This window comes from Gymnoscopelus microlampas (genome assembly GCF_963454915.1).
Source record: "Gymnoscopelus microlampas genome assembly, chromosome: 10".
NCBI classification, from domain to species: domain Eukaryota; kingdom Metazoa; phylum Chordata; class Actinopteri; order Myctophiformes; family Myctophidae; genus Gymnoscopelus; species Gymnoscopelus microlampas.
The window spans coordinates 23,730,627-23,751,063 of NC_139947.1; the positions used below are offsets into that span (position 1 = coordinate 23,730,627).

A 20,437-nucleotide genomic window follows, 5' to 3' on the forward strand; every position below is an offset into this window, starting at 1 on the left:
TGCCCAGTGAGGAGCCCCAACAGCCAACCGGGAGGACATAGCATCTCCGTCCTACTCCTCCCTTTCAACACCCCCCACTGACTGGCGCCACCCCAGCCCATAGCAGTCTTTGGCGCAATGACAAAGATCGCCCTCCTTGCCTGGCTTCCCTCCCCCCAAACACAGCCAATTGTGTTCATATAGATGCTCGGCCAAGCCTGATGCACTGCAGTGAATTTGAACTCCTAGACTCTGCAGTGGTGGAAGGATGCTTTACCCCTGCACCACCCAAGCGCCCAGTAACGTACATTGTAAACCGCTTTGAATAAAGGTGCTATAAAAATGCAGACCATTTACAGACAGGCAATATCTATGTTGATACCAGCCGTCAGCAGGGCCAGTCAGTCAGTTTAACTGGTTGGAGGCCAGCCAGTAATGACAAGGAAGGAACTGAATGCCCACTTAGAAGCCAAACACAGACAACTGATATCCAACCCACCAGTGTATCTGAATTGAAATTTGGAGTATTTTCCCACTGAGAATCACTATTTATGTGAGATGCTAACACATATGGCAATTATGTGGGTGATTATGTGGCCATATTATAAGCCCAAGAGAGCATGTACTGTACATACAAAGTCAAAACACTCCACACACACACACACACACACACACACACACACACACACACACACACACACACACACACACACACACACACACACACACACACACACACACACACACACACACACACACACACAGTAAACAATCAGAGCACCTCCCCATGCAATTACCGTGTTACATGGAGAACCGTAATTGTCATTCAGATGATGCCTGCCATTACTTTACTCGCAAGCGAGTTAGGCATCTGTCGTCTCTGAACAGGAACAAAACAAAATAAGAAACCCTGACTATTATGTTTAGCTTCCAGCAGAAACCTCAGCCTTTAACAAAACAAAATAAAAGAAATCCAGTCGTCTATGATAACAAAAGTGTAGGTGGTAATTACATTAAATGCCTTTTTTATTTCCTCTCTCAGTTAAAGCCAACAGTCTGTTTCACTTGTAATGGCCCTGGTGTATTTTACAACAGAATGGAAAAAAAAATCAAGTGCTTGTCAGTGCCATCCTGTGGGGGACAAAGTAGAATAAAAATAAAATTAAAAAGGCTTTCTAACCTGGTGTCAAGCTAGCACTCAGCTATACACAGTAAATTACTACGTGTTCATTTAATCCTTGCAGGTCAATTTCTACATTTGAATTAATACTCAGGATTTACTCGGGATTTACCTCATACTGTACTGTATGTCCAAAACTGTTTTCAGGATTCAAAAAAAAAAAAAAAGCACAAATTGTAGTTCAAACTCAAACAAGCTAAAAACACAAGCTCAAGCCTACTATTTTTTGCAAATTTTGTGTGACACTGTAGAATGACAAAGTAGGGTGCTAATTAAGAAAAGAGGAAATAAAAACATAAAAAGTTAAAATATGGAGATAAGAGCTTTCTGCCTGACAGCAACGGTATGCTCTCGTCCATGAAACAGTTGAACTGTGAAGGATGGAAATCACATCTATCAGGTATGTAGCTCACACAGGGGTGGAGGGGGACATTCACTAAAAGAGCAATGGATATAGTGAGTGTAGCTAGCTCCTTTTAACAATCCCTGTTCCCGGGGATTGTTGAATTTCATTTCTCTTCTCTAGTCTATAAAAAAAAAAGAAAAACTGTGTAAAAATGGCTAAAAGCAATAGAAGGCTCTTTGGTCTGAACCCGTGTTGTACTTGACGGAGAAGTATTGCTTTTCCATCTGTCTGGGCAGGAGACCTTTTTCCGCCACCCTCCCGCCCCCACACCTTTTCCTTCTTTTTGAGTTCCTCTTGCAATTGTCCACTTTGCCCCGGCTGTTACTTTGTTCCGTTTCGCCACCCCGACGTTGTACTGCCTGAGCCTCATCTCACTGTCCTCTCCTATTATCACCTCTCCTACTTACGTCTGACTCTTCTCTGCTCCCTGCCTCCCATCCCATCAATCCTCCGGCTTGATCTCGACACCCGGCCATTCCGAACTTCCTCTCTGGCTCCAGAGCCTCTCTCTCTCTCTCACTCTGATATATACTTTGTGGTATCACGTGTCCTACAGTAGAAACGGCAGATCTACAAGCTCACAATGCGACGCGTTGTGAGCTTATAGATCTGCTGTCTCTGGCCCTGTCGTACGAGGGATTATAAACTTTGGCAAGACTCCTCACTCAGACCTCTCTCTCTCTCTCTCTCTCTCTCTCTCTCTCTCTCTCTCTCTCTCTCTCTCTCTCTCTCTCTCTCTCTCTCTCTCTCTCTCTCTCTCCCCCCCTCCCTCCAGCTCAACTTCCTGTCGTCTGGTCCTCCGCAGCAGCCTGGAGCTCCGGCTGACCAATCACGAGGCTCTGGCCATTGTATTCCAGCTGGAGTATGTCTTCTCCGCTCAACTGGGCCGAGACACCGCGGTAAGAACACGCAGTGACACACGGAGCAAGCACGCACGCACGCACGCACGCACGCACACACACACACACACACACACACACACACACACACACACACACACACACACACACACACACACACACACACACACACACACACTCGCATGCAGACAGATATATAGTGTTACAGTGTTAATTAAAAAAATGGGTTACAAAAATCAAGGGATAAAAATGTGTATCTGAGTAATTCAGCTGGTAGGAGTTGGATTTCTTGGAAAATACTCTAACTGGACGTTCAATACCTTGTTTATTAGCTTGAAGGAGTACGCCAATAAGCCAATATGGCTTGCATCCATGTGAAGCTTGAAAGGCTGATCCAATCGGGGCGCTAACAGAACTGGAGCAGAACACAACAAAGCTTTAATGTTAGCAAAAGCTTGCTGACATGAGGCAGACCAAATTAATTTTGATTTTGCTCTCAGCAAGTCAGTCAGAGGAGACGATCAGTTGAGAAACTCCAACAAAAACTGCGGTAATAAAGGACCAAACAGAAAAACCTCATTAGTTCTTTTCAGCAGTGGGAAACGGTAAACTCATCAATAGCTGAACCTTGGGCATAAACAGGCTGCACAATGTTCTTACCCACAACCTTACCAAGACATAGTTTTTACAAACTTGCATACCGCTAAGTTTACAGTTACATTTCCTTCTGCTAGTGAGTCGAACAAAGCATGAATAGGACTTAGATGGTCCTCCCAGGTATTACTGTATATCACCACATAATCTAAATATGCAGTACAAGCTTTACGTCCATTTACAACCAAATTCATGAGTCACTGTAATGTGTCACATAAGCCCATGACCCACGACTGTGTAAGAGAACAGGACAGATGATGTTATGAAAGCAGATATTTCATGAGCTTTTGGGGATAATGGCACCTGACAGAACACCTGTAATAGATTCATTCACCTACTTCGCTGCACCAACTTAGTATATACAGTACTCGACACGAGTGATGTGCAACCCTCTGGTACCAACTCATAAGAGTTAAAAATGGCATATTTAACAGTAGAATAGATTTGGCAGGCAACTGCACTAAGTGCTAAATAAGCTTATTGGGCTTTTGATTGATTGGCATCTTTATTGCCAAAATGCATGTACACATAATTTACATATATACCTGTATATGTCAAAAGACTAAAACACAATCAAGCTTAATAGCTTATTTCCATTGTTGTGTGTAAACTTGAGTGTTGTGTATGCTGTTCATGATATACTGTTGCAACCCACAACTTACACAGTCCTGGTTAGGCAACCCAGTCTGGCGGAGATAAGCGCTTTGTGGTGTGTGCCCATTTCTAGTTACTTTATGTTCGAATTTTAGCATTCCCTGGTAGAATGAAGGAACATTGCTCCTTTGGGATTCATTCATAAAATGTTGGTAGTGTTGCAGTGAAAATGGTTAGAGCAGTGGTCTCTGGGGAAAGTCCCTGAACTGGAGGGGGTTGATGTTTGTGCAGTTGCCTTCCTCGCTCTAGTGGTTTATAGTGCATAAATACCCACTGTAAGTAACTGCATGAAGACTTGGGTTGATTTTAATAAGCTTCTGGGTTTTTATTGCACTTCAGGGTTCATTATTGTCCTGTTATGGGCTACTGTTGCTAGCTTTGTTTGGTGTCCATCTGAGGAACTTTTGTATAGTTGTACAAAAGAGCAACTTTGGAAGATTGTTGTGCATTATGACCGGAAAACTGTCAAAGGAGAAAATTCATGGGTCATTGAGGGCTGCTTTAATGGAAAATGGGGGGAAATAAATTGAGTTGCAGCGGTACTGGTTAAGTAAGCTGTCGGTTAATGCTGATACAGAGTGTTCTGAGGAGCAGACAAGTCTGTCGCATCCATTTCACAAAGTTTGAAAATGTTGGATGTGGTGGGTAGCCGAACGTATACTTTGCGTTGTGCTCATGTCGTGCTATTGACATTGTGAGTGCCTATGTGACGCACTCACGCACACACGCACGCATGCACACATCCTTTGTTTAGTTTTTTACTGCACCGCCTGCCACTGCCTGATACTAAAGTGGCAATAACATATTTAAATGAATCGCACGCACGCACGCACGCACACACACACACACACACACACACACACACACACACACACTTTCTGTTTTATGTATAGGCCTAAGCATATTTTGTTTATAATGTGGTAAACTTATGCCTAAAGGTACTACTTCTACACTGGATTTTTTTTTTCTTGTGATGAATTCTCCCAGAAAAAATATATACTGTAGCTTTTGTGTTGTATGTTTTATTGAAGTAAATTAAATAAGCAATACAAAAATGGATCTGTAGAATCAGAATTGAATCAGAATCAACTTTATTGTCACATCACAGGTGTACAGTGTAAAACTGGGTCTGCAATTGGGGGGGTCTCCATTGTTTTTGTTATTTCCATAAAAAAGGGAAGAAGAGGGGGCCAGGGGGAGCAAGGGGAAGAGAGGGAAAGATCAGTATGTATGCGATGTCTGTGTGAGTGGTGAGGAGTGTCTGTATGTATGTGAAACACAAAGTACAAACAAATGACGATAGAACGAGCAGATATTGCAGGTCTGATGTACTGCATAGCCTCCTGGGCCTAGCCTTAGGTGTGTTGCATCTCTGACAAGGTCTCAGCTCCACCAATCAATGTCCCCGAACAAAGGGACAAAACACAGGAAGGACACCAACTAGGAAGGACAAGATTTGTCCAACTCTGTCACAATGCGCTAACAAGCACACACACTCGGTGACACTACGCACCACTACACGCACACACTCAAATGTACCCTCACACGTACACGCACATGCAGACGTCCTATCCTGGCTGATTTTTCCCATCCTTGCCCTATCACTCACTGCCGTTGTCTGTCCTTGGAGGACTCACCACCGTCTCCCAAAGGAAATTAAAGAAGGCATCCTTGGCCAGACAACCTCAGTAAACAAACGGAGCGAAGAGGAGAATAGAGGAGGTGATGGAGGGGATGAAAAGCATGAGGACGCGAGAAAGGCAGCAGAGGAGAACAGATCCAATCATGAACGTATTGAGTTGGACCATACGCCTGCCGCTCTTCGTTACCTCTTCACCGTGCGCGCTCACATTTCCGCATCATGAGAACATAACGACACATGCAAATAATGCTCTGGCACCCAAGCTTAAGGCTACATCGGTGCTAGAAGCAGACAGATGCATTCAACCACAATAACCCTGTGTCCATAGTTTGGCCATGTCATTATAGGCGATCATTTAAAAAAACATTTACAGAAATGTCAACGTTTCAATTAATTTCAGAAATATCAAAATACTAGCTCTACAAGCATCACATCTCGATTTGATGTCTTGTGAGCTTGTAGTCAACGTCGACTCAGCTTTTGTCAGATGTAAGAAGGGGGGGCTCCAAGTTGGAAAACACTGACTTGTGGCACCCTCAGGTACTGTATGTCATTTGATTTGTTTTCACTGCTAGCTTACAGACTGATCTGCGTGCATTCAGAAAAACCTGGAGTTAGCACCTGTGGCCAAGCTGTGAAATGACCTGCGCCAAATGGTCGCAGTTTAAAAGCTTGGCATGTGGAGGGATTCTTTGTAGGGCAGCGAGTCAAACCTAGTAAACACACACACTTACTCACACGCACTTACAAGCACGCACGCATGCACACGGTAAAATATTTCTATTTTATCGCTTATATAGCAGGGCATACCCTTTCATAATGTGCTTATGTGTTTATCGGAGAAAGAAGCAGCCATTTAGTGCGCATAAACAGCAGAGGAGGTAAGGCAGACAGAGGGAATCAACACATCCCAAGGGAAGTTGTCTCTACAGCAGAGCACCCACAGGCGCTGATGCCATGGCAAGCCAGAGACAGATCTCTATAATTATGTGTGTGGGTGGGCCTTTAGCTCTTAATGCATTCTGGGACTGCCCCCCCCATTGTGTTTCTCTGCGTGTGTTGTCCCTTCCACAGGCACAGGTCATCAGATCCCCAATTAAAAGCAGCAGAAAAACAAGCAACTTATTCTGCCACACAGTGTGGCTGGTGCATTTGCATTTTGTGCACTCATTCTTACCACTCGGGCACCTGAAAGCTATTCAGGCTTGTTTGTGCAAATGGAAAGCGTTTTTTTTTTCTTCTCTTTTTCTGTCTTTTCAATGCCACAATATAGTGGAGAGTCATTAATTAAAAGATCATTCCATATCATTGACACAGAGAATGATATTCTGAAGATGTGCTTGTTCACCGCCAACATGTACTGTCTGTCCCTATGCTGGTAATTTACTGACAGAGTGCAAACCCCATCCAGAAGTTAGACAACTATTTGAACCCTTTCAGTGGTGATTTTAATGACCTGAGACTGCCATGGAATTATTCATCACAGTCCGAAGAAACAAGCATGAATACTCCCGGAGACAGTGGCATGTCTCTTAGCAGAAAATAGTGCAGACGCATCAAAACCTCACAACACCCCCCCCCCCCCCCCCCATAAAGAAAAAAGAAGTTAAAAAAGGAGTCGGATGATATCAGACAAAACTTTCTAACAGAAAGAGACACACTATTCAGTGTGTCTTGGGGTTGTGTACTCTTCTTTTATTTCCTGGTGTCAGAGCTGTCAGAGATAGGATGTGTTATGTCTCTGTTGACTCGACACCCCACACGCGAGCGAGTGAAGAAGGTGTGCCTCCGGGGCACGCAGCTGTACATGCTGTCAGCACCACGGTTCTCGCGCTTTAAACTTCTTATGTTGTTGAACCTTGGGAGCGTGGGATCACGTCACCTTGATGCCACGGCGTGTGTGCATGCGCACACATGCACACGCACACATGTGTGTCGTCGTGGACACTAGATAGTAACATGAAAAGATCTATTCTCCCCCTATCACAACTCACAACTCGGACGGCGCTGATTCGACTAGCAGACCTTCGGCCGGTTGGCGCGGGCACTCACGCCTGGAGGCGCGAGGGCGCACCTCCTCGGCCTCATTTGTGCAAGCTTTGCACAAATGTTCAAGATTTAAAAAAAATAGAAGATGTAGATCTGCTATTTCTTTAATAGCCGAAGTATAAAATATAATTAGAGTCTGGCTCGCACATCGAAGACAGAGACAGTAGAGAGTGTAGACGTTCATTGCAACACCGGTGCTTGTTTCTCGCAACGAAACTTAACTTGTGCTAAAGGGTTTCCCCTTCCGGTGTGGTCGCTACTGTGGCAAAATATTGTTGGAGGATAATGATTATGCTACAAAGAGGCAAATGTATAGAGAGCAATGGAAAGTGGACGAAACAATGCGTAAATGTAGTGCACACGTTGTGGCTAGTGTTGTAGTGACATGTGATATGTTGTTGTTGTGTTGATACTGAAACAATGAAATGGCTTCAGGGGGAGTGGCTTCACGGGGGACAGGAAGTGCTGACTTTTCTCAATTGTAATATAGGATGGTTACAGCTCAAATCTAAAATGACACAGATGCTTGCCCGGATTGAATGGGTTAATGCATTATGTTTTTGTTTCGTCCAGTCCACTACTGTTGAATCACCACAGTTAATGTGTATGAGATTCTAACTCCCAAGTAGTGCTGGTAGCTGTTCAGAGAGGCCTTTCATTTTGGTTTGATTGTTCATTTCTCTTTTTTTTGGGGCCTGGATTCTAATGTTGAATTCTCCTTTTGTTCTTGTTCTCCAGCTGTTGTTTCCACTTGTTCTTGTCTTATTTCCTACGGTAATATTTGTGTTAATTTATTGTGTCACAGATGCTGCTCTAGATTGCCTCATGCATCATTTACACAGTATGAAAACATCAGGCCTCGGTTGTCCAGCGTCGAGTGTAGAACAGTGGAAGCATTGGCATCTTCATGCTCTCTTTGAACCGCCCATAAAATTGAGAGCACTCTTAAAACTGAATCAGTTTTTCCCTCATCTTTTTCCATCCCACTTTGGCTCTGAGCATCTGCATGGCCACTAGATGGTGCTGTGTAGTGTAAATTGACGGAGCATACATTTGCGCTTCTTTCTTTCTTAGGAGTGTGGGTTGGTTGGAAGGATGGGTGTATCTGTTCTGTATCGGCCCTGCTCTTTCATCGGGATTTAATAGACTTGTGTCTTTTGTTTTATTCTAAAAGGGCTAAAGGTGAATGAAATGAGTGGAACACTTTTGTTGAAATAAAATAAAGATAAGCCTTTATTGATTCCTCGAAGGAACCTCATGTGTCATAGCAGCAACAGCAATGAGAATGAAACACAGGAGAGAGGTACAGTACAAGAGCCAAGAAAATAAAACTGAGCTGCTGGCCCTAGATATCTGCACTAGATCTCTGAATGAGCTGAGAATGTACAGTAGTATAATCAATAAATGTAAATGTACAGTGTAAATATGAATTAACATTCATCTATTGCTATACATCTATCACCAGTGGATATAATATTATGAATGGATATAGGCTATCAGCAATGATTATACTGGTGGATAAGTACACACCCAGTCTATTAACAGTGAATCAACACTGAGTGTATGAATTAATTATTTACGGTGATTAAAGAAAGAATATAAGAATGGACTGAATATGGTGTTCAGTGTATCAACAGTGAAATGCACAAGCTGGAAACGCAGTACACACCGTGTTATCAGCTTGCCTTGGAATCGGAAAGTCCTGGTTCGATTCCTGGCTGTGTGTCGAAGTGTCCTTGAGCAATTGACAGTGAACCCTTAACTGCTCGGGATGAGCAAGGTTGGTGCCTTGCATGGTTTTCTCCGCCATCAGTGTGGGAATGTGTGCGTGAATGTGAAATACATTGTAAAGCTTTAGAGAAAGGTGCTATTTGCAAATGCAATTTATCATTTATCAGGCTGACACATGTTTCAGTACCCAGCATTGGATGTCTGTCAGATTGATTTCAGTATAGTGACATCAGGTATGTCCATATTTAGCCATAATCCATTCCAGGAACCTAGTACTGGGACGTAACCGTTGGTTGACAACGTTGATTTGCACTGATGGCATGGCAGGGATCTCCATGTACTGTATGGCCATGATTGTGGCATGTGATGTCCATATACGCTGTGTTATCAATCTGCCGTTCGTTGCGGTCGTTATTTTGTTTGATTCCAGGAGCACTTGTGCAACCCTGTGCCAATCATTTGGTGTTCCAAGGCTGATTGATCCACCCTCTCATCCTTGCAAAAAGAAAAACCTCAACAAATCAGAACAACTCTGTATTCCAGACAAAAAGGCAATGACCTCTCGTAAGAACTCATTGCCTTCGGCGATGAAGAAAAAAGCACGTGCCTTTTCATGCTTGTTTTCTCGTCTCTTCGGATTTGTAATTGCATTTAGCTCTGGTTCCTTCCCTCCCTCTCTTCTCCAACCACGCAAGCCCACCCCCCACCCAAGAGCTTTTGAGTGCGGCGCTTTCATGTCTCCACCAAGAGAGAGGCAGTTGGAGAGCAAATTTAAGTGGCTGGGTAAGTAAAGAACAGGCAGCTTGGTCTGATGGGCTTCTCCTCCAGAGCGTCCGGGGTTAGCAGACTTCAAATAACCAACTTTGCCTCCAGTCAAACACATCAAATGTCCACTCTTTCCCTGCCTGTTCCCTTGCTTTCCTCAGCCCAGTGATTCTCAAGGTTTTCATTTCAAGGACCCCTAGTTTACTATGCATTATTAGGCCACGGACCCCCATATCTCTGAGAGTGTACAAATGGAACCAAATGGACCCCACTTTGAGAACCACTGTCCTAAACTCTCCCCCCTTCCATATGGGGGGGGAAGGCATCCACCATTACTCAGCAGTCCTCCGAGTAATGGGCTTCACAGGCAGCCGACACATGTCCTCCCCAAAGAAGAAAGCTGGAGAAAACATATTTAGGGAGCGTTATAAATTAAAGGGGCTACACCATGAATTTCATTTTTTTTTTAGGTTTTTAGTATTTTTTGGGCTCCCCAGTGTCTCTTGTACCCAAACAAATATTTTTTTTTAACATTCAGTCATTCATGCTCATTTCATGGATTTCCTGAATGGGCGTGTCTAGGCCATTTCAGAATGGCTGTGCAAGTGATGTCACTTGCACAGATTTTGCATTGACGATGGCCAGACAGAGTTGCTCATTAGCTCCCCCCTGCCCAATAGGACGTTTTGGTATTGCAGCTGAAAAAGCTTGGAATGACAGACAGTCAGATTGTGAGAAAAAATATCTGGATGTTTTTTAGGCTTACAACCTGTTTAAAACGTATTAGGGGGCAATATTTATTTATAATATATATTTTTTTAATTCATGGTGTAGCCCCTTTAAAGGTGAAAACGTGTTTGAAAGTTGCAATTAGTTGCTTGGCGCGCTGCTACGCACAGTAATTACCACAGCCCAAATATTACAATGATTCTGGAGCCTTAATTCCCTTGCTTCCGCAACCATATTATTAGAGTAATTGCTCCTTTACGCAGACTGCTGTATGGGGGTATGAAGTATTAATTCAACATAACATAGTTATACATAAACATGGCTCATTCTCAACAACCCATATGAAAGGGGAAACAAATGTTGTGAAGTAGCTGTGCAGTAAAGTAGAAGCCCCCCCCGCTTTTTTCCCCCATGGACCTACAGTACACTGTACAGTGTGGCAAGGAATTAAGTCCAGTGATGCAAAGTAAGTGCTGTTCTTGAGTAACATTTTGAGGTACGACGATTTTACGATTTAAGTATCCATGTTCTGCTTTATACTTCTACTCTCCACTGCTCCACTACAATTATTTGAAAACTTTAGTTATAAGTTAAAAAAAAAATGTTTACACATTAAGTCAGAATATTTCTGGAAAGTTTATATTTTACCGATTTTGTACTTGTACTCAAGTAAATTTTTAATACTTCAATGTATTTCTACAGTACATAGTGGTATTGCTACTTTCACTCCAGTAAAAAATCTTCCACCACTGACTACATCACACACGAATCATCCCTGTAATAATGGGAGAGAATACTTCTTCATACGAAACACTTAAATCTTTTTAATAATGCATCCGTCAGCCGCCCCGAGACAGGAGAACTGAACAGCGACACGAGTGTCATGCCTTCAAGTCTTCCAGTCAAACGTGGGAGTCTAACGCCACGCATGGTGCATGATTTAGCAGCCCGTGAGGATGCTGAGGCCAGTGACAAGTCATCCGAGGCGGCGACGGCTCCCCTAATTGTGGTCTGTCAACTCCAATTTAGCCCGGCCGTAACTCCATCCAAGGTGTCCCTGCTTTGGCACCCGCTTTTCCGAACACTGCTTTTATCAACCGGTGTGTCGCTCTGCGCAGTTTGTCAATTCAGCCGTGTAATACAGTTGCAATAAAGCTTAATGCAAGACGATGGCGACTTTCCTACTCTGACAAGCTCTAGCTCATTGCTAATGGAGGGCGAGGGGGGAGGGGTCAGTCCAGGGGGAATCAAAGCAGGGACGAGCTGCTATAGCTGCACATATATTTTCGTCCTTTAGCCAGGAAACCATTTATCAGAAAGGCGTGACAGCCGCAGTCATCCCCAGTGCTGACACGGGGGATGAGTGACTGCGTGCGGGTCACAGACTCAGGAAGGATCGACCATGGGAGATAGATGGGGAGGATGGTGAAGAGGAGGAGGGAGGGAGATGTAGAGCAGGAGTTCCCAAACTTTTTCTCTCGAGACCCAAAAGAGTAATTTGGTGTCTCCCCGGGACCCAAACTTACAAAAAATACCCCCACATTAATTGATTAGCCACTTACGCCCTGTTTAATATTGAAGATACCGTAGCCTATCTACACAACACATTGCGATGCAACGTGTTGTGAGCTTGCTATTTTTGCTATTTCTTAAAAGTTGTTTTACATTTATGGATTTATTTTTCTGAAATTCTTTCACACACACACACACACACACACACACACACACACACACACACACACACACACACACACACACACACACACACACACACACACACACACACACACACTATTGTACATGATGATGTATGTATGACAGGAAAGCTAATTCTCTTCTTCCACAGTGGGGGATGGTAAATCATCCTTGGCTGAATCAATGTATGGCTGCTTGCCTCTTGACCAGCAGCTTTGTAATTAGGGAGTCAGATTTATGCGCAAGCATTCAATTTGTTTTTGCTATCCGGCAAGCTTTTCCATTAGTGGAGATATTTACTGATTTCACTTTCTTAATTATCTATTCATTCCGCTTTCCATCTCCAAGGGAATGTGAGGTAAACAGCATGTGGAAGAGAACTCAACGACATGGCCAGCGGCTGGTTTTATTAATCACTTAAACCCCTCCGTATTCTGGGGAAAACTTTCGCAGGAAGATAATAGCAGATCGACAAGCTCACAATAATATTATGATGCGTTGTTGTGAGCTCGTCAATCGGCTATCTTCAGCGGAGATATTTGATGTAGAGCAAAAACAGAAATGTCACTAGTGCAGAGAGGGACTCCGCTCAGCCTCATATTTAGGGTTTAAGAGGTTAAAGGTGTTGCTATATATTATATAATCACTGTATGTCTTGCGTGTGTTTTCTGTGACCTCACTTGGGTTCACATCTGCGCATGCAGGCATACATGTGCGTCTCGGATGCCTGTGTCGTTATGTGTGCGCGTGCTTGGGTGTCCATTTGCATGTTTATGTGTGTACCCCTGCAGGCTTTAATGATGTTTGTGGAATGAAGAGCCTCTCGTGAAAGCTCTCCCCATTCACATAGCTCATTAAAAGTGTCTCTCGTACAATGACTCCCTCCCCTCCGGTCGTGCAGCTCGCCCCTCGGTCCTGGTCTCCTTGAATAGCTCCACAATGACATACCCCCCCCCCCCCCCCCCCGCATCAAAGAAACAGGTTATGTTTTTGTTTTGTCCTGATCCGAAATGTCAGACAAATGCTAATTAAATGTTAATCAAAAATCTTAAGTATTGTAATGTCATCAGGAGTCGGGAGGCGTTATATTTAGCTGAGTCGCTGGCTGATTGTGGAGGTCAGTCTTCCCTTGAGGTCTCTGTCCTTTCTCACAGCAGCTGAGTTGAGGGGAAAGAGAGGAGGGCGGCTCCACGCTGTAAAGACGGTACATTGTTGGCCTAATTAAAATGAATGTCAGTTCTCCCCCCACTGAGAAGAGCATCAATCCCATCCTGCGATGGGCCCAGAGTGAGTCTTTCCCTGTCAGTGCCTGCCAGGAGCACCATCTTTCTCCAGACCGATATGTCTGCCTTGGCAGCAGACGAGGGACACAGGGCCATGTTTGCACATCTAGCCTAATGGTTGCCATGTGGCCAGGCACCTTACTCCGGCACCTCGCCACTTTTCACGCTGAGTGGCACTTGTATGGAGCTGATGAGGTCAGTCTCTCCCTCGCAGCCATTTGCAATCTGTGCATCTGTTGAGGAGTCCAATTCCTTAAGTTACTCATATGGAAGTGTGGTTACTTGCCACTTGCCTTATTTATGTTATTTAAGTTTTTGTCCATAAGCCTTTCATTATTTGCTCAGCTATCTTGCTGTGCTGCATTGTGTTTAGGCCAAATGATCAGGATACAGTTTAAACTCCAGAACCTTGGAGGCATTGATTATGAGCATTCATAATCCAAAATATTGAAGAAAAACAACAACTATATTTACCATGTGAGATATTAAATTGACAGATTCTTGTAGAAAAGACACACATTGCTGTAGTTCACACACAGGTTTTCTTTAATTTTCACTGATATCCATTCTCTTCTCCTTAATTTCTTTTTGTCTCCGCCAGGCCGAAAGGCATGGCGAGAGAGTATGTTTTACCCCCTGTCCGTCCGTACGTCCGTCCGTCCGTGTGTGTGTCCATCTGTCCGTTAGCAGCTAATCTCAGGCACCGTTGGCCAGGTCGCTGCGAAACTGTGCACACACACTCCCTGGATGCCAATTCAGAACCTCTGACCCAAATTTTTCACATGGGCCTGTTATAGCGCCACCAGGAGGCCAATTTGTGCAAAATCATTTTTTTTTACATTACTCCTACAGATTTGATCCAAACATCATGCAAATTGGTACACAGTATCTCTATAGTCATGTGATCAACACAGATCTGTCCGATTTCCCATATTCCATCCTGATTGGCTAAGGTTGGCTTCCAAAGCAGGATTGGTCCGTTTTGAACAAAAGGCCTCAAATTATGCACGCAGCTTGCAATTTCCGTGAAATTTCACACGCACATTCCCACTAGGCAGAGGAAGAAATGCCACTCTTTTCACAATGGCCTGTTATAGCGCCACCAGCAGGTAATTTAGCAAAACACATTTTTGGAACAAAATGCCCCAAATCATGAATGCAGTGTCCGCTTGCCGTGAAAGGCCTAGGAATAAATGGCACAACTTTCACATTGGTCTATTATAGCGCCACCAGGAGGACACAAAAGTACCTGACCTGGCGGAGACCTGTGCTCCGAGGAGCACTTTTTCTATTTTTTTTTTCAATTTCATCTCACCCATCCTATATTAAAATTGTCTCTGATGTCCCGCTCATGTCATCATGACTCAGCCATAGCCATATAAGGAGTTCCCAATGCAGCTACGCCCAAATAGGGAGTGTGTTGTCTAATTGTGTCGTCATGGCATCAGTCTCATTGTGTCATCATGGCATCAGGCGCAAACAAATCACTCAGCTCCATATATGGGCACAAAAGGGGGCATGCCCATATATGGGCATATACTGATGACATCAGGGATCTCCATATATGTGCATGAAAGGGACTAAGACTGACAGAGATTTCCATATATGGGCATATCAATCGGATTGGCGGTACGACTTAGGGATAGCGGCCCGAACCTCTAGTTTTATATATTCCCCCATTCAGTACAAAGTCTCCTTGCAAATTAGATTGCAAGTGAGTGCTCCCCCCACTGGCCCGTAGCCTGAGCAGATTGTATAATATGTATGAAGGAGGCCATTATCATCTTATTTATGGTGACATAACTTTGTGTCTATTGCAGTTGAATAACCCACCTCTTGATATCAAAGGTCCTCTTTCATATTAAATTGGCTTGCATGGTGCAAAAAGCCTTTTATGAACCTTCTCCTTGAAGGCTTGCAATCAGCGACAGCCAGATCTGAACACACATTTTTTCCCTGAGCCTTATTTAGCCATGGTGAGCCGAGTAGAACAAAGTATCCAGGTTCATTTGAAATACTTGTGCAGATGGATGAAAATGTGAGTGGTTTAGTGCTCTTAAGTTAATGATCTCAGTACATGTTCACTCGCTCTGGGGCTTCTCATTGTGGAGAATAAGTATGCGCAATGCTGAGGGGCCGGTTTCTGTCACAGGGTCTTGGCTGAAATAATGAGTTGAGCAGCCCAACAGACTGCAGTAATTGTAATAACTGTCAGACTTCGTCTCCCATCAATGCCCACGTCCCCCTAATTTAGGATTAATTCCAGCCACACTAAAAGCCCCGAGTCGTTGGAAGTCTTGCCTTCTCCTTTGAATCTTGCTGAGACATTGTTCCTACAACCAGTTTTAATTCTAACTTAATTCTAGATTGTAGCAGGGAGATGGGGCTTTTTATAAATGTAGTGTTGTTTAGTTTGTTCTTTGTCAACTTGGGTAACTTTAGCGATGGGTACCAAATGTAGGAATCCCTTCTTCCATTGGGAAACCAGCGATTTATGATAAGCAATACTGGATACCTGTCACATTTTGGCATAACCCTATTTTACGTGGACACATATTTTGTCATGTTTTTATTTCTTCCCCCAAGTTCCTAAAGTGCCCTCTTGAGTTTGATTACTTTTGTTCCTTCAGGTCACAGACAAGAGATCTTTATTTCCACCCATTTGTATTTTCGACAGTGCTTTCTCATCTGCAGATGCCACAACATTGCCTTTTCACTTCTAAACAAGGTTGATGGATTCTTCCCTTAGAAAACGCTTTGCCTGTTGGAGCAATTATGTGTGCAGTGACATAGACTGTTATTGTTTTCTGTACAACTTTATGAAAAACAAAAAGGGAAAAAAAGGAAAGGTTTTCTGTTTTCCTTGTTTTTGCTGGAGGGCAATGTTCCTCTGCTGTGCTGTTTTGCACTCAGATGCACCAATGTAACCAAATGCTGCTTTCCCTCAGTTTAATGACATTTATTTTAAATAAAGGCTTTCATGCTCAGATCAACAGTCTAATCAGACGTTGAAGAAATTGACTATTGATCACTCCTTCTTCCCTGACATGACGGCCAGTTACTATAGCGAGAAATTTTATGAGCAACTTTTAATGAAAGCATCGAGTTGCCTGATTAGTCCAAATGCTTCCCAATAAAAATAGTGTGAGTGCAAAGGGCAAGGTAGTATTTTCCCTGAAATATAATGGCATTGATTCACATGTCTTCCTGCTGTCACCACCAGGCATCCGTATTGATCTTGGCTTCCTGAGTTACAGTAGTGGTCACCGTCAAGTCGATGTTTCTGAACCTCAAGCTAGTCCTGACTTTTTCCTCACATTATAACCCTGCAATTTATCTCATCAGCTAGCTTCCAACATGCTGTAATGTCTCCCCGAGGCATGCTGTACCTAAAACATTGATTGTCACTGTCATATAATCAAGTGGAAAACACAGAGCTTAATCTCACGTCTCCCTTGGAATGTTGTTGCCGTTTACACAGCGTGTGTTCGCGTGCGAGGATTACCCATATAATGTGAATTCTCTGTTTGGCTCTGAAGGAAGCTAGTTTATTATCCCTGTTTGTTTACCCCAAATCACAACCCAAGAGCCTCGTTGAGATTTCCCGCAATCCTATTGTTTGGCTGCCCGAGCTGTCAGCGTTCTATGCGGTTCATATGTAAATAACACCGCTTTGATGTCCATCCCATTGAAAAATCATGATTGTGATTCATGTTGCCCTCAGCTTCATTGTCTCTTTTCATTTTTCTTTTGCTCAGCTCATGCTGTGCATGACTTCATCCCATTGTAACAATGAGAGTGAAATGAGAGTTTCTTGAAATCAGTTTGAGAGGCCTTCATCTTTATCTTTATCTATTAATAGTTTGGTTACTACCCATATCTTCCCAGTCAAGGCCATTCCAGCCGTGTATTTGAATTTTAGCCTGATTTATACTTAGTTGTGCGATGGTGTCCCACACACACAATAGCCACTCTACAAGCTCACAACGTGTCACGGTGTGACACGTTGTGAGCTTGTAGATCTGCTATTTTGGGCGTGGGACAGTGTAAATTATGCATTAGCTGCATAGAGACATGCTATGCTTCAGTGTGCCGTCTGCCTCCAGCCATATCCGTCTTTTTATCCATGTTAATGGTTATTTGGTGCAATCAAACACAGAGGGGTTCTTGTGTTTTGCACGATTGGAAGACTTTGTAAGTGTGTGATAAGAGGGAAGTGTCAGATAAGAGCTTTTTGTGAGCTGTAGGCATCCATGCAGAAAGTAACCCCGATTTGCTTTTGTCTCTTTTTAAAAACTTGGCTAACATTTAACTTACAGTAATCCCTGCACCCGAAAATACTCATTAAACATAAAACAGAGGCGAGTGTTGGACCATGTGGTATATGTATTTTGTCACTTTTCTCTGCTGAACCAACATAGTGGAGAGGGAAAGCACTCTCCAAGAAAAAGGGGGACACTTTAGATAAATTGCCTTCCTTTTTTTTTGTTACCGGGTACACCCAGTGTCATAAAACGATCTTTCTCCAGTTAGTTCATTTTCACAAAATCATCACTTTCAAAAATGGACTCACTTGATTTAATGTTTCGTATGAAGCATCTTATTAATTTGACTGCGTGAAATGGAAAAACAGGCAGAGCCTCTGGGGCGAATATACGGCTATCTGTTTTACAGCCGCCATATATTTCGGGGAGTTACAATTCAAATAAATGGCAGTTAATGTCTGCACTAGTTGGGGTCTAAAAATAAATTCTGCAGCGAACTCGTGTCTCGAGAGGAATAGAATATTGATCTGCGTCTTGGGGCCCGTCTTGGAGAGCCCGGATGGGAGGCCGTCCAAGGTGAAATGTGCAGAGCTTCAGAGAGGTCCTCAGAGATGTACATAATGACAGATAATGATAGGATTTATTAGTCTAACCCCTGGTTCATTCCGTGTCTGTCTCTGCCACAGCCAACAGCATTAATGTCTGTCTGACTCACCCACCTGTATGTTTAAACAGCTCCATAGCCAATATTTGCTCACTTGGGAGGTTGGCAGCATTATTTGGACGCATACTGTACTGTAGTGTGTACCATTATCTTCCCAGTCATTTAAAAGTGCTTTTTTTGGTCAAATAGCGGTATATTTATTCACTGCTATTCAGGGAGTTCTCGCCAATGCTCACTGCTGTATGTAGGCTATATTACAGTACCCAGTGTTTTTCAGTTTTTATAGAAACAGGGGATGTGGCAAGCTTTACAACACTTCAGTCCAGGAACATACAAACTGGCATCTGCAAAACACAATGCGTTTACCTGAAGGCTATTAGATTTTGGTGTTATATCATCGCTGTTGTATAATCCTTGTACAGTATGTCCAAAACTGTTATTGTCTCCGCCAGGCCGAAAGGCATGGCGAGAGAGTATGTTTTTCCCCTTGTCCGTCTGTCCGTCCGTCCGTCCGTGTGTCCGTGTGTCCGTGTGTACGTCCGTCTGTGACCAGCTAATCTCCGGCACCGTTGGCTTGATCGCAGCGAAACTGTGCACACGCACTCCCTGGATGCCAATTCAGAACCTCAGCCCCAAATCTTTCTCATGGGCCTTTTATAGTGCCACCAGGAGGCCAATTTGTGCAAAACATATTTTTTGACAGTACTCCTACAGATTTTGTCCAAAAATCACGCAAATCGGTACACAGTGTCTCTATAGTCATTAAACGAAACGGGCATTTCAGATTTTCATATTCCATCCTGATTGGCTAAAAATGTCTTCCAAAGTTTGCAGGAGTGCTCCGTTTTGAACAAAATGCCTCAAATCATGAACACAGCATGCAATTTCCGTGAAATTTTGCACGCACATTCCAATTAGGCCGAGGAAGAAATACCATTTGAAACCTTTGCCCTGCATTTTTCACATTTGCCTTTTATAGCGCCACCAGGAGGCCGACTTATGTAAAACACATTATTTTATACTACTCCTTCCAATTTTATCCAAATTTCACGCACATCGGTAGACATGATCTCTATAGTCATGTGATCAAGACGGATGTGTTTGATTTTTTCATATTCCATCCTGATTGGCTAAGATTGACATCTAAAGTTTGCATTATTGGCTTGTTTTGAACAAAATTCTGCAAATCATGAACGCATCGTCCGATTGCGGTGAAACTTTGCACGCACATTCACACTATGTTGAGGAACAAATGCCACCCTTTTAACATTGGCCTGTTATAGCGCCACCAGGAGGCCACAATAGCCTACCTGACCTGGCGGAGACCTGTGCTCCGAAAAAAAGAACCTGTATCCTAATGGCTATTTAGTCACAAGCTCTTGTTGATACCTTTCATTGGTTCCATATTTATAAAACCCACAGACAGACCTAACTTTTTCCCCCTCACAAATAGCAGACCTACAAGCTCACTACGTGTCACATCATGACACATTGTGCGCTTTTAGATCAGCTACTTTTGTGTGACACTGTAGTATGACAAAGTAGGTCATTTATTTACGAAAAAACATAAAAAGTTGAAATATGGAGATACAAGGTTTCTGCCCGACATCAACGGTATGCTAAAATTGTGACAGATGCCATTGAATGGACCATTAGAACGCTTCATTTTCTTTTGAAATGATGCGGGCAAAGGCAGGGGTCCTTGTGTATTCTGTCCTGTCTCACTTATGATTGATTGCCCCAGTCCATGGCTGACTGGCTTATTAATCGATTCAGCAAAACCCACAGGTCCCTTGTGAATGATTTAAAGCACTAGACTAGGCAGTTTTACTTTTCCCAGGGCAGCTGAAGTAGACATGCCATGAGGGTGTAAATCATGTT

At 43.4% G+C, this 20,437-nt stretch overlaps 1 protein-coding gene across 1 annotated transcript in view; it reads left to right on the top strand.

Moving 5' to 3' along the window:
- nphp4 (nephronophthisis 4) overlaps window positions 1–20,437 on the top strand; it is a 118,192-nt gene that overhangs the window by 3,337 nt on the left and 94,418 nt on the right. The window contains exon 2 of the mRNA XM_084069349.1: window positions 2,341–2,464. Within this exon, the coding sequence (XP_083925475.1) occupies window positions 2,341–2,464 (124 nt within the window). The remainder of the gene's footprint in view (window positions 1–2,340; window positions 2,465–20,437) is intronic.